General features: G+C 45.8%; 1 protein-coding gene across 1 annotated transcript in view; it reads left to right on the top strand.

Moving 5' to 3' along the window:
- LOC132381787 (synaptosomal-associated protein 25-like) overlaps nucleotides 1-6,564 on the top strand; it is a 66,072-nt gene extending 59,508 nt beyond the window's left edge. Inside the window, exons 7-8 of the mRNA XM_059951353.1 lie at nucleotides 2,434-2,578; nucleotides 4,889-6,564. Coding sequence (XP_059807336.1) covers nucleotides 2,434-2,578; nucleotides 4,889-4,957 — 214 coding nt within the window. The 3' untranslated portion in view covers nucleotides 4,958-6,564. The remainder of the gene's footprint in view (nucleotides 1-2,433; nucleotides 2,579-4,888) is intronic.
- Nucleotides 6,565-18,439: the final 11,875 nt, after the last annotated feature.

The raw sequence follows: 18,439 nt of genomic DNA, 5'->3' as shown, positions 1-18,439 counted from the left end.
CGTGGTCATGGGGAGAACATACAAACTCCTTACAGACAGCAGTGGGAAATGAACCCAGGACACTGGTACTGTAAAGTGTCGTGATAACCACTGAGGTCCCCACTGACTTCAAAACGCCATAAGTGAACTGTGTCAACGAGATGCAACCAATCAGTTGTCTCTAGGAACAGCTTCTGGAAGTTCCTCCTTAAACGAATCCTCACTCCTACTTACTGTCTCAATATACAACTGTCCCAGCTTCAGTCACTTATCTGAAATCCCGTAAGAAATTGCTATCATAAACAAAAGATTCTGCAGATGAAGTAAATCCAAAGTACATACTTCCTGCCAATTACGCCGCCGGTGTTTAGGGGAGCAATGAAGGTCTTCCATCTCTGTCTGTCCTTGGCCATCTTCTCTATTGTGCACCAGCTGTGGTTCAGGGTCCTCATTCCTGCCCACATTGTATGGTGCCAAGAGTCTTCTCTGCCCTGCAGGGGTCCACTGAAGTGCTATCTTGTTGATAGAGTTAGGCTGTCTTCTCTTCACATGCCTAATCCATCTCCAATGTCTTCACACAATGATTGAGGCCATGTCCTCTTGGTGACCCTGAAGGAGTAGGGCCTGGTTGGAGATCTTTCTTGGCCAGAATATCCAGAGTAACACACACTAAATGCTGGACTTATTCAGGAGGTCAGGCAGCATCAATGGAGGGGAATAACCATGCTGAGTTGCTTCATCAGGACTGGAAAGGAAAGGACAAAATGCAAGAATAAGGAGGTGAGGGAGCGGAAGGAGTCCAAGCTGGCAGGTGATAGGTGAAATCAGGTGAGGGGGAAAAGTAGGTGGGTGCAGAAGGGGAGGTGATAGGTGGAAAAGGGTAAAGGGCTGGAGAAGAAGATATCTGATAGGAAAGGAGAGTGGATCATGGGTGAAAGGGAAGGAGGAGGGGACCCAGAAGAGGTGATAGACAACTGAGAAGAAGAGAGGGCATTCTTCCCTCTTCCTCTCCAGTCCTTTTGAAGGATCTCAGATACCTTCTGTATCTAATAAAGTGGCCACTGGGTGTATGTTCATGGTCTGAAGCAGCCCATCACTTCAAGGTCAACGTGTTGTGCGTTCAGAAATGCTCTTCTACACACTACCCCATCTGGCACCAACAATCATTCCACAGTCAAAATCACCTAGATCACATTTCATCCCCATTCTGATGATGGTCTGAACAACAACTGAACCTCTTGACCATGTATGTATGCTTTTATGCATTGAGTTGCTGCCATATGATTGGCATTAACAAGCATGTTTACAGTTCAAAGTAAATTTATCAAAGTACATCTGACATTATATACAACCTCGAGATTAATTTTCTTGCTGGCATACACAATAAATCCAAGGAACACAATAGAATCAATAAAAAATCACACCCAACAAGGTGGACAAACAACCAGCGTGCAAAGACAACAAACTGTGCAAATACAAGAAGTAAGAGGAAAAAAGAAGGAATAATAATAATAATAATAAGTAAGCCATAAATATTGAGAACATGAGACGAAAGATCCTTGAAAGTGAGTCTATAGGTTGTGGGAACAGTTCAGTGTTGGGGGCGAGTGAAGTTATCCAGTCTGGTTCAGGAGCCTGATGGTTGAGGGTAATAACTGTTTCTGAACCTGGTGGTGTGGATCCTGAGACTCCTGTACCTCTTCCCTGATGGTTGAGGGTTAATAACTGTCCCTGAACCTTGTGGTGTGGATCCTGAGGCTCCTGTACCTCCTTCCTGATGGTTGAGGGGTAATAACTGTCCCTGAACCTGGTGGTGTGGATCCTGAGACTCCTGTACCTCTTCCCTGATGCCATCAATGAGAAGAGAGCATGACCTGACTGGTGGGTGAGGGGGTCCCTGCTGGTAGATGATGCTGCTTTCCTCTGACAATGCTCCATGTAGATGTGCTCAGCTATACCTGAGAGTATAAGAAATGAGTATCTTGGATTTGATGAATGCAATGAAAATGTTGGTTATCTGGTTTCTAGTTACTAAAGGAGTTTTTTTATTAAATAAAGTAATGATTAATAAAGATCTGAGAGCAATTAGTCTGCTGAACTCTTAGCCCAATTTACCACTGTTGGGATTTCCATTCTTCTCCCGAGTTGCCTGTGATTTGGGTGAAGTCACTTGCTGGTAAAGAACAATTTTCAGTTTACTTACTTGGGCCCTTAGCTCCCAAGTGGAGCATAGTCATCGATGACCTCCCGTCACCTTCATCCTCTGAAGTTGATGGTTGGAATTCATTAATGCTTTTGCAATCCTTTGCACCTACTGCAGAGGGGATGGGCCCATACAGCTTCACCAGAGCCCTGTTGGCTGGCCTTGCCCATTTCCGCTTCTCACGACGGGGATGTAGTGTTAGAATTTGAGAGGCATTGTCAGTTTAGCTTATGTAATTTTTCTGACCACAGAGTCACAGATGACGCTCGGGAAAACGAGATGGAGGAGAACCTGGATCAGGTGGGCAGCATCATTGGTAACCTACGACACATGGCACTTGACATGGGCAACGAGATCAGCTCCCAGAATGCTCAGATTGACAGGATTGTCACCAAGGTAAGTGTAGATGCTTCTCTTCCAGCCGAGTGTCCTGCATTCAGTGTTCAGGATATGCCCTGAACCACACCGTAGAAACCTAACGCAGACCGGAAGATCTCAAAAGGCTGTCTTTTTAGAGGTGGTATCAGTGGACTGCTTGAGAACTTCAGAAGGACCACAAGAATATTGTACAGTTGGCCTGGCAGTAACTATAACTGAGGTCAATTAGAACTGGTTTATTGTTGTCACATGTACTGAGATAGAGTGAGTAGCTTGTCTTGGTGAACTACATAGTCAGACCATTTCACGCATAACGACACTGAGGCAGTATACAGAATATAGAATATCATTTTACAAGTATAGAGAGAGTGCAGTGCAGGTAATCAGATAAAGCACAAGAGTCATGATAAAGGCAGGTTAGCAGGGCAAGAGTTCATCCTCCAGTGCATAAGAGGTGCATTCGTGTGTTCAGATAAAACTAATTAACCCATATACATCATCTGCAAAATACTTCAAACTTTCAGGAACTTCTATTCCTAGATTAATAATAAATAAATCAATAAGTATCAAGAACATGAGTGTAGAGTTCTGGAAAGTGCGTCCAAAGGTTGTAGAAGTGCTGGGGTGGATGCAGTTGTTCATGAGCCTGATGGTTGAAGAGTAATAACTGCTCCTGAATCTGGATGTGTGGGACCAGAGGCTCCTGTACCTCCTTCCTGATGGCAGCAGAGAGAAGAGAACACGGCCTGGGTGGTGGGATCCCTGATGATGGATGCTGCTTTCCTGTGACTGTTTCATACAGATGTGCTCAGTGGTGGGGAGGGTTTTTCCACAGACCGACTTGTATCTCAGTACATGTGATGGTGATAAACCCTTAGTCATAGGAATATGGATGCAGCAGCATCCCAGGTACATAGCAACAGATAACATCAATTAAATACAAATACAAATAATACTCACTGCCTGAGAGGTTTATAAATTAGCGAGAGGTCTACAGAGTAGACAGTCAGAATCTTTGCAGCTCATCCCTTCTAAATCTAGGCAGCATCCCCTTAATGGGATGAATGGCCTCTTTCTATAAAACCTTTTTTTATATACCATTAAGCAAGGGGTCAGTTGACCCCAGTTTGGTAACCCCTGGCATAGAATAATCAGGGGCCAGAAAACTGTCCCATCATGTGATATATCCTTGTCCTAAGCTGATAACCACAGGCTACATATAAAAGCCTTCATGACAGATTTAATATTGTAAAACTCTCCAAACTGGCCCATTAGAAGGTGGAGTGAACTCTGATCAAAACCTAAGCAGTTGACCATTTTTGAGGGAATTTTAGAGGTGGTCAAGAGACGGAGGAGATAATTGCAGAGAGCAGAGGAAGGATTATGTAAGTACTAAGATAGGTGGCGTTGTGGATAATGAAGTAGGTTTTCAAAGCTTGCAGAGAGATTTAGACCAATTAGAAGAGTGGGCTGAAAGATGGCTGATGGAGTTTAATGCTGATATGTGTGAGGTGCTATATTTTGTTAGGAATAATCAAAATAGGACATACATGATAAATAGTAGGGCATTGAAGAATGCAGTAGAACGGAGTGATCTAGGAATAATGGTGCATAGTTCCTTGAAGGTGGAATCTCATGTGGATAGGGTGATGAAGAAAGCTGGCCTTCAAAAATCAGAGCATTAAGTATAGGAGTTGGGATGTAATGTTAAAATTGTACAAGGCATTGGTAGGGCCAAATTTGGAGTATTGTGTACAGTTCTGGTCACTGAATTATAGGAAAGATGTCAACAAAATAGAGTACAGAGATGATTTACTAGAATGTTACCTGGGTTTCAGCACTTAAGTTACAGAGAAAGGTTGAACAAGTTAGGTCTTTATTCTTTGGAGCGTAGAAGGTTGAGGGGGGTCTTGATAGAGGTATTTAAAATTATGAGTGGGATAGATAGAGTTGACATGGATAGGTTTTTTTCATTGAGAGTAGGGGAGATTCAAACAAGAGGACATGAGTTAAGAGTTAGGGGGTAAAAGTTTAGGGGTAACACGAGGGGGAACTTCTTTACTCAGAGTGGTAGCTGTTTGGAACAAGCTTCCAGTAGAAGTGGTAGAGGCAGGTTTGATTTTTGTCATTTTAAAAAAAAAATTGGATAGGTATATGGACAGGAAAGGAATGGAGGGTTATGGGCTGAGTGCAGGTCAGTGGAATTAGGTGAGAGTGAGCATTCGGCATGGACTAGAAGGGCCAAGATGGCCTGTTTCCATGCTGTAATTGTTATATGGTTATAAGTACACACGATGTGCGCTAAACAGTGTGCGTTGCTGTTCTCAGGGTGACATGAACAAAGCTCGTATTGATGAGGCCAACAAACATGCCAACAAGATGTTGGAGAGTGGCTGAAAGGAAAGAGGAACCAGCCACACTGCCAAATTCACCTATCATCCATTGCAGCATCTACGAGGCCCAGGAGGGGCAAGTCCCTGTGCAGTGAGAGGTTCAACATCTCTGTACATTATAATTTATTTTGTAATTTCTCAGTGTAGCCAGATGTTCCAGTTGTGGAAGTGTATTTTTTTAAGTGTGGATTTGTATTATTGCCTGTTGAAAGAGTAAACTGTGTATTTAGTTTTTTAATCTTTGTACTTGTCTGCAGTTTCCCTGTTTGAGTCTTTCTATGTAATATTATAATATAAAGTGTTCATAGTCAAATGAAATGTGAGCTCTCTGTGTGTATGGTTGAATCTCAATAAACACAAGCTAGGTCCAGCATCCCTCTCTAACCAGAGGGGTTCAGTCTCAGACTTTCAGATCCGAGACCAGTCTCCAGGTTGGAGGAGCAACACCTTGTATTCTACCTGGGTACCCACCAGCCTGATGGCATGAACATCGATTTCTCCAACTTCTGGTAATTTCTCAACCCCTTCTCCTTTTTTCCATTCCCCATTCTGACTCACCTCTTACCCCTTCTCACCTGCCCATCACCTCCCTTTGTTGCCTCTCCTCATTCCCTGTCTCCCATTGTCCACTGTTTCCTATTAGATTACTTTCTTGGCAGAGCAGACTCAATGAGCCACATGGCCAAATTCTGCTGCTATATTTTACTGTCTTTTTCAGCCCTTTATCTTAGTACCTGTCACGTCCCAGCTTCTCACTTCATCCCCACACACCTCTCAGCTTGTACCCCCTCCTCCACACACCTTATTCCTCTCTCTTCCCCCTTCCTTTCCAGTCCTGAGGAAGGGTCTTGGCCCAAAACCTCGACTGTTTGTTTTTCACCATAGATGCTGCCAGTCCTGCTGACTTCCTTCAGCATTTTGTGTGTGTTGAATGTCAGATTTTGCCACTTTTATAATCTATTAACCAAATAAGTCATGGACCTGTACTCGGGCTGGTTGGGGATGGGATGTAGCTTTCCTACCATCACAACTCTGCAAAACTATCTCGGTAACTGGGGTACCTCTCGCTCAATCTGCTGGTATTTATCCAATTAAAACAATGACGGAGAATGGTGAAATAGTTTCAATGCAGGATCAGGCCATTTTGCTTATTGAGTGTCCATGCCTTCTCCCTGATGTCAAGCGACCAGTCATTCCAATTCCACTTCTCGTTCCGACACTGACATTCCTTTCCATCAGGGCCAAACAAAAGTAGAGCAGTGCTCCCCAACCGTGTGGACCAATGCCATCAAATAAGGTTGGGAAGCCCTGTGTTAGTGGGACTGCCTGGGTAGTCTCCAGCCTGGGTGCATAGATGTAGAATTCTTAAATTTCTGTTAAGTGCTCACTCTATTTTCTTCTCTCTCCTCTTGATCCACCAGTCCTCCTCCTCCGACCCTAACCATTACCTTTTCACTTTCCCCTCCTCCACCCTCTCCAATTGCCCATCACCCACACACTGTTCAAACCGGTTCCCTTCCCCAACTCCTTCCTGTTATTTCATTTTCCTATCAGATTCCGTCATCTTCAACCCTGCCTTATCGCCACCCGTCACCTCCCAGTGTCTCACACACTCACCTGGATCCACCCGTCACCTCCCAGTGTCTCACACACTCACACCCTCACCTGGATCCACCCGTCACCTCCCAGTGGCTCACACACTCACACCCTCACCTGGATCCACCCGTCACCTCCCAGTGTCTCACACACTCACACCCTCACCTGGGTCCACCCGTCACCTCCCAGTGTCTCACACACTCACACCCTCACCTGGATCCACCCGTCACCTCCCAGTGGCTCACACACTCACACCCTCACCTGGATCCACCCGTCACCTCCCAGTGTCTCACACACTCACACCCTCACCTGGATCCACCCGTCACCTCCCAGTGGCTCACACACTCACACCCTCACCTGGATCCACCCGTCACCTCCCAGTGTCTCACACACTCACACCCTCACCTGGGTCCACCCGTCACCTCCCAGTGTCTCACACACTCACACCCTCACCTGGATCCACCCGTCACCTCCCAGTGGCTCACACACTCACACCCTCACCTGGATCCACCCGTCACCTCCCAGTGTCTCACACACTCACACCCTCACCTGGATCCACCCGTCACCTCCCAGTGGCTCACACACTCACACCCTCACCTGGATCCACCCGTCACCTCCCAGTGTCTCACACACTCACACCCTCACCTGGATCCACCCGTCACCTCCCAGTGTCTCACACACTCACACCCTCACCTGGATCCACCCGTCACCTCCCAGTGTCTCACACACTCACACCCTCACCTGGATCCACCCGTCACCTCCCAGTGGCTCACACACTCACACCCTCACCTGGATCCACCCGTCACCTCCCAGTGTCTCACACACTCACACCCTCACCTGGATCCACCCGTCACCTCCCAGTGTCTCACACACTCACACCCTCACCTGGATCCACCCGTCACCTCCCAGTGTCTCACACACTCACACCCTCACCTGGATCCACCCGTCACCTCCCAGTGTCTCACACACTCACACCCTCACCTGGATCCACCCGTCACCTCCCAGTGTCTCACACACTCACACCCTCACCTGGATCCACCCGTCACCTCCCAGTGTCTCACACACTCACACCCTCACCTGGATCCACCCGTCACCTCCCAGTGGCTCACACACTCACACCCTCACCTGGGTCCACCCGTCACCTCCCAGTGTCTCACACACTCACACCCTCACCTGGATCCACCCGTCACCTCCCAGTGTCTCACACACTCACACCCTCACCTGGATCCACCCGTCACCTCCCAGTGTCTCACACACTCACACCCTCACCTGGATCCACCCGTCACCTCCCAGTGTCTCACACACTCACACCCTCACCTGGATCCACCCGTCACCTCCCAGTGTCTCACACACTCACACCCTCACCTGGATCCACCCGTCACCTCCCAGTGTCTCACACACTCACACCCTCACCTGGATCCACCCGTCACCTCCCAGTGTCTCACACACTCACACCCTCACCTGGATCCACCCGTCACCTGCCAGTGTCTCACACACTCACACCCTCACCTGGATCCACCCGTCACCTCCCAGTGTCTCACACACTCACACCCTCACCTGGATCCACCCGTCACCTCCCAGTGTCTCACACACTCACACCCTCACCTGGATCCACCCGTCACCTCCCAGTGTCTCACACACTCACACCCTCACCTGGATCCACCCGTCACCTCCCAGTGTCTCACACACTCACACCCTCACCTGGATCCACCCGTCACCTCCCAGTGTCTCACACACTCACACCCTCACCTGGATTCACCCGTCACCTCCCAGTGTCTCACACACTCACACCCTCACCTGGATCCACCCGTCACCTCCCAGTGTCTCACACACTCACACCCTCACCTGGATCCACCCGTCACCTCCCAGTGTCTCACACACTCACACCCTCACCTGGATCCACCCGTCACCTCCCAGTGTCTCACACACTCACACCCTCACCTGGATCCACCCGTCACCTCCCAGTGTCTCACACACTCACACCCTCACCTGGATCCACCCGTCACCTCCCAGTGGCTCACACACTCACACCCTCACCTGGATCCACCCGTCACCTGCTAGGTTGTGCTGGACCCCTTGCCTCCACCTTTTTTAATTCTGCCAGCCTCCCCCTTCCTTCCAGCCCACATGAAGAGTCACAAGCTGAAGCATCAACTCCATTGATAGCACCGGATGCGCTGAGTTCCAGTGCTTTATGTTCCTCTGGGATGTCTGCCTTTGGCCGGTGCCCAGGCTTTCTCCCCTGCCAGTTCAGAGCTGTTTGCCTTGTGTACTCTCCCTGTTAAACCTCAGTGATTTATGCTATAAATACCATATTGTATTGAACAATTCTTTGTTTAATGCCAGAAAATTAGTTTTTTTAGAAGATTCCGGAATCTGGATTAGGATGAATGTTTATCGGGATTCAACTTCAGAGTTTGATATGAGCGAGAGAGCCTTTTCCCTCACTGTCTGCCCTTCGATGGGGGACTGGGTTTTCTGCATCCTTGTGTGCTTTCCAGTAAATAAGTGATGAAATCCAAGGCTATTTTCTTTAGTGCTTTATATTCTGTAAGTCACAGAAATGCAACTTAAGACATTCCAACCAAATTTTCTGCGTACCTGGGGGTGAGAGTCTGGGCAGATGTGATGACTTCCACTTTCTTGACTCAATAAGACATTCCTTTATTACTCACTGACACTCTGACCTATTGCCCCCTACCTCCAGGAAAGCATCTCACTAGGAATAATGTGTCTTGTGCTAATCCCAAAGATTTAGGAACCAATCTTGGATGCCTCCCTTAAGGAAAATTCTCTTCCCTATGTTCCCCTCTGATTAGTATTGTTTCTGCTCCGAGTAGTGGGGAGCCACATGTCTATGGGGGAGGAAGACGTTCAGAGGGAAGCAATTGACTCTGTCCCTTTAAGAACTGTTCCCAATATTAGAGAACAGCAAACCAATTCTGAGAGATAAATGAAGCACAAAAGTCCTTGTACACCAATTAACCCCTTCAATCCTTGCCTTATCTGCATACAGTGGAGCAGGGCTTTGGGAGGTGAAGGTGAATCTTCCGTAATAGGACAGGGAGAGAGGCACTATCTCTTTAAGTGCTTACTGAGTTGTGGGCTCACTGTTACTGTGACCCGATGGTTCCTGCAGTGACAGAATCTTCCCTGTGAACTCATCGGGCTCTGAGCCCACTCACACAGCTCGCTGGCCTGGCCCAACGTCTGCATGCGATGGGTGTGAACGTATAAAAGGCTTTTCGTGTTCTGCACCACTTCACCCACCCACCATCCACCCACAGTATTGCTGCCAGTCATGTTGTGGTGAGGAGGCTGCTTGTAGCTTCTCCTCATGCCCACCCCCCGGCTTGGAGATCTGCTCCTCCTCCACCAACCGTGTGTTTGTAGATGGTGCATGTCAGTGTCTGCGTCTGTCGCACCCCTCGGCTACATGCACGCCCAGAGCCACACCACCCCTTCGCTGCCTGTCTTTACTCAGCCGTCACCTGTAACTATACCCTTGAAACTAAACTTAGAGGGAGTTTGCCTCTAATTCTACCTAATAACAATCAAAATCAGGTTTATTATCACTGACCAATGTCATGTAATTTGTTGTTCTGTGGAAGCAGACATAAAAACATGATTTTATAATTTAAAAAACTTCAAAAGAGGAGCAGGGAGGTAGTGTTCGTGAACCGTACAGAAATCTGAAGGCGAAGGGGAAGAGGCGGTTTTTAAAATACTGAGTGTGTGGCTTCAGGCTCCTGTACCTCCTTGGGATGGTAGCATTGAGAAGAGGGCATATCCAGATGCTGAGGGCCATTAATGAGGGCTCTTTCTCCATTTTTTGTTGATTATTGGTTATCTCTGCCTTGTTTGTTGCTTTGTCTGCTGTCTCATTCTCTTCTGTTAAGTTGCACTGTGAACCCAAGGGTGAATAGTGCTATTTTCAGACTCTAGTTATAATCCCATATGGCAGACAGAGGGTTAATTCTCAGATGGATATTGGTGTTTTCACTATCATCCCAAGATGCACCAAAATGCCCCTCTTCTAGTCACTGGGGAATCAGCTGAGATTTAGCTCCTTGTCTCCACACCAGAAAGAAAAAAAAACACTATGTTCATGAAAGCTGTAAGACCGTAAGCTATAGGAGTAAATTAGGCCATTTGGCCCATCAAATCTGTTCCGCCGTTTCATCATGGCTAATCGGCTTCCCCTTCTGCCCCAGTGATGTGGTTTATTATGTCCCTCCAGGTACCCTGAAGTGAGGTCTGTATGTTGAATTGCTTATTGCAATGAGAAAGATTCACTCAGTTTCGCTTTGCGTGGCTCAGTGGAGTAAGATGCAGCATTCTTTGCCCCATATCAAAGGAAGAATATGCCGGCCCTAGAGAGGGTCCAGAGGAGTTACAGAGTCATAGAGTGATAGAAGAATACAGCGCAGAAACAGGCCCCTCAGCCCATCTCGTCCTTGCCTTCTCCCACTGAGGTTCACAAAAGAGATCTTGGGAATGAAATGCTTAATCAATAATGCAAAGGCTCCCCACCTGCAATCCTCTTGTTTAATGGCATAAAAAGGGTTGGGAACCCCTGCCACAAAGAGTATTTGATGCCTCTGTGCCTGAGTTCAGAACATTGAGTGTGGATTTCATTGAAACCCACCAGATACTGAAAGGCCTGGACAGAGTGGAGTAGAGAGGATGTCTCCGTTATTACGAGGGTCCAGCTTCCAGGGGTACAGCCTCAGAATACAGAGACGCCCCTTAAAGACTGTGATGAAGAGGGATATCTTTCAAAACAAGGGTGAATTTGTGGAATTTGTTGTCACAGAACATGGCAGAGACCAAAACAGTGGATGTATTTAAGGCAGAGATTGATAGATTCTGTACTGGTAAAGGTGGGGGTGGGGTTAAAGATTATGAGGAGAAACAGGAAAATAGGCGTTGCAGAAGAAATCAGAATCAATAAATAACAGAGTAGATTCAATGGGCCAAATGGCCTCACCCTGCACCTACATCTTATGGTCTTATTATTAAGAGCCTGCTACCATTACTAGTCACCATGGGTATATGTGAAATCAAGAAGTTGTCTTTAATATTGCTAGCTCTCAAATGAGAAGGAACAGTTTAGAAAGTTGTGTGATGCTTATCAACCGGGGGTTTCCATGTGCTGTTGAGCCTCCGATAGCCACGGCTCTCAACAGGCAACTCGGTGTCACTCCAACGTCAAAATGTCATGGTTTAATCTTGTAATAATGTTAGAAATATGTGCATGGGAAGAACGATGGGCAAAATACCTGCATTGATATCTATGGAAAATTCCAAGAACAGGAAGAACCATTGACATAGTAGATTGATAATGATGGCAAACTTCTTTGTTAAGTTTAGTTCCCCAACATTTTGTAATAAAAATGTGTGAAGTAATTGTCTTGATGATATGTAGATTGAGTAACCAGTACTGTCATTTCAACAATCGCACAGGCACGGGTGAAATCCGATCATGTCTTGCTTTTGCCTGACTTGAATGTTTCGTCATGAACTTGTTTTGAAGACATTTATTGAATCTGGGGTGATGCATGCCTTACATTTTGTATCAGGAATATGCAGCAACTTTGATGAGCAATGAGAAAATTAAACCTAGTTTGTTGAAATCCTTTTTCTGTTATCTTACTCTTGGTGCCCTCTAACCACTGTGGACGTTTCTGGAATTTATTTATTTACAGATACTGCATGGACCAGGCCCTTCCGGCCCAACGTGCTGCACTGGCCAGCAACCACCGATTTAACCCTTGCCTAATCACAGGACAAATTACAATAATTAATTAACCTACTAAATGGCCTGTCTTTGGACTGTGGGAGGAATCCCGGAGTACCTGGAAGAAACGTATGCGTCACGGGGAGAATGTTCAAACTCCTTACAGATGATACGGGAATTGAACTCCAAAATGCCCTGAGCTGTAATTGTGTCGCACTACCCACTACACCATCTGATGCCCAGTTCTTTCAGGGTTCGCTGTTTCTCAGTTCATAGTAGATTTATTAGATGTTATTGTATACAACCCGAGATTCATTTTCTTGCAGACAAGGAAACACAATAGAATTAATGAAAATCTACACACTAAAATAGACAACCAACCAAAATGCAAAAGACACACTGCGCAAATACAAAAAAAAACAAATAATATTAATAAATAAAACATACTAAGAACAAGAGTGTAGAGTCCTTGAAAGTGAATCCATAGGTTGTGGAATCAGTTCAGTGTTGGTGTGAGTGAAGTTATCCACACTGGTTCAGGAGCCTGATGTGTGGAATCAGTTCAGTGTTGGGGTGAGTGAAGTTATCCACACTGGTTCAGGAGCCTGATGTGTTGAATCAGTTCAGAGTTCGGGTGAGTGAAGTTATCCACACTGGTTCAGGAGCCTGATGTGTGGAAACAGTTCAGTGTTGGGGTGAGTGAAGTTATCCACACTGGTTCAGGAGCCTGATGTGTGGAATCAGTTCAGTGTTGGGGTGAGTGAAGTTATCCACACTGGTTCAGGAGCCTGATGTGTTGAATCAGTTCAGAGTTGAGGTGAGTGAAGTTCTCCACACTGGTTCAGGAGCCTGATGTGTGGAATCAGTTCAGTGTTGGGGTGAGTGAAGTTCTCCACACTGGTTCAGGAGCCTGATGTATGGAATCAGTTCAGTGTTGAGGTGGTTCATGATCTTGCTGCGTTGAGGGACAATAAATGTTCCTGAACCTGCTGTTGCAGCATTTAAGTCTCCTATACCTTCTTCTTGGTGGCAGCAGCCAGAAGAGGGCATAAACCTGGATGGTGGAGGTCCTTGAATCTTTACACAGTCGTCATCTCCCTGAGTCATATAATTAATTTTAAAATAGTTGCTTTCATCCAAACTCTGGGACCCAGTAAGATGAGAGGTTTGATGTCTGGTTCACAGCTTTAGACAGCTGCGATCTGCTCACTGCTGAAAACGCTTTCCACAGATGGGCATCATCTGGTGAAAAGACGTAAGGAAAAGGGGATTAAAAACGTCAAGCTCTTTTCTAAGATCACTGAGCCCTGCTCACTCTTCCCATGGATTGTGCCACTCATCCACACATGAGCAACTTGACCTGCCTTGGGATCAGTACGTCTTTGGGATATGAGAGGAATTGCAGAGACGCTTACGGTGCCGACAACTTGCCGTATGTCTTTGGAGTGTGGGAGGAATCCAGAGCACCAGGGGAAACCGACACTGACACAAGTAGAACATACAAACTCCCGAAGGTCAGTGGCAGGAATTAAACAACAAGTTGGCATAATGCTTATTGCTCACTAGTGCTGTCACAGCAGTAAGCTAACTGCTACACTACCATGAAGTCCCTTAGTTAACGACACTAAGATCAGGGTGTTGGGGCCTGAGGTTCTGCATTGAATGAAGGCTCTGTGGATGGACTCTCTTCAACTCAGAATGACTTTTGCAGGATCTTTTGTTTACATGACTTATTTTCTCTGCACATTGGGTGTTTAATGCTTTTCTGTTTTTTATGGGTTCTTCTGGGTTTCTTTGTTTTGTGGCTGTCTGTAAGGAGACAAATTCCAAGGTTGTAACGTCTATCCATACTTTGATAATAAATGTATACTTTGCACACTAAAATGCCAGCTGGCATGGGGTTTAGTACACACTGTAATGATTATGTGACTGCATTAGTCAACCAGTAATCTGGCTGCTTGAGAAGTTGTACTTGTGCCTTAACAGAAAGAAATTTTTAGAAAATGTATTCACCATGACTACTGACTGCTCACGACTGCCCCCTGGAGGAACACAGCCATCCATCTGCAATATGGCCAGACCCACAGAAATATTGTGGTGAAATTCAGACAGCTGAGAAAACAAGTTGGCATAATGCTCCTCCCAAACGCCTGGGTGTCAAGAAAACTGGTTAAATTAGCTGATATAAGTTCCCTGATAGATCTTGAGCTGAGAAGATAAGGTTCTTTTAAACCATCTATTCAACAGCATTAAAATAACTTCATTTTATTTCTCCTCATTTTGGACCCACCGTTCCCTCTGCTGTGGCTTATGTTGTTCCTATTCAGATTCACTTATTTATCATCAGAACAAAGGAATTTTTCCTATGATGGGGACTCTAGGACCAGAGGTCACAGCCTTAGGATAGAGGGACATCCAATTAAAACAGAGATTGGAGAAATTTCTTTAGCCAGAGGGTGGTGAATTTGTGGAAATTATCACCATGGGTTGTTGTGAAGGTCGGGTTGTTGGGTGTATTTAAGGCAGAGCTTGATAGGTTCTTGACTGGCCACAGCACCAAAGATTAGAGGGAGAAGGCTGGGGAGGGAAAAAAGGATCAGCCATGATTAAATGGTGGAGCAGACATGAAGAGCCAAAGTGTCCTAAGTCTTATGGTGCTGTTCTTACAGTAAAATGTGTCGTTTGTGTCAACAACCAACAGAACCTAAGGATGTGCTGGGGGCAGCCTGAAAGTGATTCGGGCGCCAATATAGCATGCCCACAGTGTTCAGCAGAACAATCCAAGTAACAAAAAGAACAGTAAAACAGCCCCTTTTCCGCTTTTCCACCCACGCCCACACACAGACAGGCAGGCCTCCAACGCCGGGACAGGCCGCCTTTGGGCCTCCAACCTACGGTACCCAGCTGGACGAGCAGACTTGCAGATCTCGGGCCTCTGATCTCGGACACACTATCAGGCTCCCGTCTCACAGATATAGAGACAAACCCATGTTTGATGGCTGCATCTCCAAATCAGTTCAGGCTCAAATTGTCTGTGAGGTCAGTCCTTCCAGAGACAATCCTGCAGAACACAGGTGGGTAAAGACTTTTGGTGAAGTCAAATGAGCAGATATTATGTGCATAGAAATTATACTCACAATAAATGCAGACATACCCCATGTTGCATTCCTAGAAAACAGTCAATAATACAATTTTCTGTACAACACAGCCACATAAACACATGCATCAAGAAATAAAATTTAAAAATTGACATATAAATTCCATGTGAATGAATTTTTATTCCATATCTCAGATATTTTGGAGGGGATCTGTGAATTCCATAAGGACACATTTCTGTTACCCAAACTGCTGTAATGCAGGTTTCGCTTGTACACATATTGATATCAACTGATGTGTGGTGGAGAGATGCATTGAGTGAGGTAACACCAATGCCCCTGAACGGAAAATAGTAGATATGGTCCAATATATCAGGGGTAAAGCCCTCCCCACCAGTCAGCACATCTACACGAAACACTGTCAGGCAGCATCTATGGAAATGAATAAACTGCTTTGAATCATGATCTGGATTTCCAGCATCTGCAGTATCTCACGTGTTTATGGTTTGTGAAGTCTCTTTGAAGGAAGTCCACCCTGGAGAAGTTTAAATCTTCTCTTCAAAGGGAGTTCAGTAAGTCCCCCTCTCATTTTTCCCCTTCTATGACCTCTGTTGCCCTCTAAATTGAATTAAACTTAATTGAATTGACTTTATTTTTTACATCCTTCACATACATGAGTAAAGTAGACAATAGGTGCAGGAGTGGCCATTCGGCCCTTCTAGCCAGCACCGCCATTCACTGTGATCATGGCTGATCATACACAATCAGTACCCCGTTCCTGCCCTCTCCCCATATCCCTTGACCCTGCTATCTATAAGAGCTCTATCTAACTCTCTCTTGAATGCATCCAGAGACTTGGCCTTCACTGCCTGCTGGGGCAGAGCATTCCACATATCCACCACTCTCTGGGTGGAAAAGGTTTTTCCGCATCTCTGTTCTAAATGGCCTACCCCTTATTCTTAAACTGTGGCCTCTAGTTCTGGACTCACCCATCAGCGGGAACATGCTTCCTGCCTCCAGCGTGTCCAATCCCTTAATAATCTTATATGTTTCAATCAGATCCCCTCTCATCCTTCTAAATTCCAGTGTATACAAGCCCAGTCGCTCCAATCTTTCAATATATGACAGTCCTGCCATTCTGGGAATTACCCTTGTGAACCTACAATAGCAATACAATACAATACACTCCCTCAATAGCAAGAATATCCTTCCTCAAATTTGGAGACCAAAACTGCACACAATACTCCAGGTAGGGTCTCACCAGGGCCCTGTACAGCCACAGAAGGACCTCTTGACTCCTATACTCAATTCCTCTTGTTATAAAGGCCAGCATTCCATTAGCTTTCTTCACTGCTTGCTGTACCTGCATGCTTCCTTTCATTGACTGATGTACAAGAACACCTAGATCTCGTTGCACTTCCCCTTTTCCTAACTTGACTCCATTTAGATAGTAATCTGCCTTCCTGTTCTTGCCACCAAAGTGGATAACCTCACATTTATCCACATTAAACTGCATCTGCCATACATTTGCCCACTCACCCAACCTGTCCAAGTCACCCTGCATTCTCATAACATCCTCCTGACATTTCACACTGCCACCCAGCTTTGTGTCATCAGCAAATTTGCTAATGTTAAATCATTAATGTATATTGTAAACAGCTGCGGTCCCAGCACCGAACCTCGCGGTACCCCACTGGTCACAGCCTGCCATTCTGAAAGGGACCCGTTAATCACTACTCTTTGTTTCCTGTCAGCCAGCCAGTTTTCAATCCATGTCAGTACTCTGCCCCCAATACCATGTGCCCTAATTTTGCCCACTAATCTCCTATGTGGGACTTTATCAAAAGCTTTCTGGAAGTCCAGGTACACTACATCCACTGGCTCTCCCTTGTCCATTTTCATAGTTACATCCTCAAAAAACTCCAGAAGATTAGTCAAGCATGATTTGTAAAAATCTTTACATTACATCACCATCTAAATGTGTCATTTATAGTAATTTGTAATAAATAGTATGTACAACAGGACAGTCAGTATAATATAGAAATACAGTTGTATCAGCATGAATTAATCAGTCTGATGGCCTGGTGGAAGAAGCTGTCCTGGAGCCTGTTGGTCCTGGCTTTTATGCTGCGGTACCATGTCCCCGATGGTAGCAGCTGGAACAGTTTGTGGTTGGGGTGACTCAGGTCCCCTATGATCCTCCGGGCCCTTTTTAAGCACTTGTCTTTGTAACTATCCTGAGTAGTGGGATGTTCACATCTACAGATGCGCTGGGCTGTCCGCACCACTCTCTGCAGAGCCTGCGATTGAGGGAGGTACAGTTCCCATACCAGGCAGTGATGCAGCCAGTCAGGATGCTCTCAATTTTGCCCCTGTAGAAAATTCTTAGGATTTGGGAGCCCCACACCAAACTTCCTCAACCATTTGGGGTGAAAGAGGCGCCGTTGTGCTTCAATATTCTACCTTGTTCTCCCCCCACCCCCTCACCTACATCTTTATTCTGGTATCTTCCCAGTTTCCTTCCAGTTCTAGTGAAGGGTCTCGGCCAGAAATGTCAACTGTATAGATGCTGCTTGACCTTGAGTTCATTAAGCATTTTCTGTGTGTTGCTCGGGATTTCCAGCGTCTGCAGAATCTCTTGTGTGAATAAATCATACCTGAGTAGGTTTGAACTGCATCCAGTGTATCAAGAGCCACTTCCTTCGATCTCAATAGACCAGAAACATTTGACCCAAAGATCCAGCATCAGGTTAAACACTAACTTTATTTCTTCATTATTCTTTATTTAAAAAATTACAAGCAGGATGGACAAAGGAGAATTGGTTGATATTGTGTACTCAGATTTTCAGAAGGTCTTTGCCACATATGAAGCTGCTTAACAAACTACGAGCCCATGGTATTGCAGGAAAGATTCTCCCATGGATAAAGCAGCGGTTGATTGGCAGGAGGCAAAGAGTGGGAACAAACAAGTCAAAAATTTAAAAAAAACACTGGGATGGGAAACAAAAAATATAAAATGCTGGAATCATTCATCAGGTCAGGCAGCAACCGTGGC

This window comes from Hypanus sabinus, chromosome 26 (genome assembly GCF_030144855.1).
Source record: "Hypanus sabinus isolate sHypSab1 chromosome 26, sHypSab1.hap1, whole genome shotgun sequence".
In the NCBI taxonomy this organism is placed as follows: domain Eukaryota; kingdom Metazoa; phylum Chordata; class Chondrichthyes; order Myliobatiformes; family Dasyatidae; genus Hypanus; species Hypanus sabinus.
This window is presented reverse-complemented; position numbering and strand designations above follow the sequence as displayed.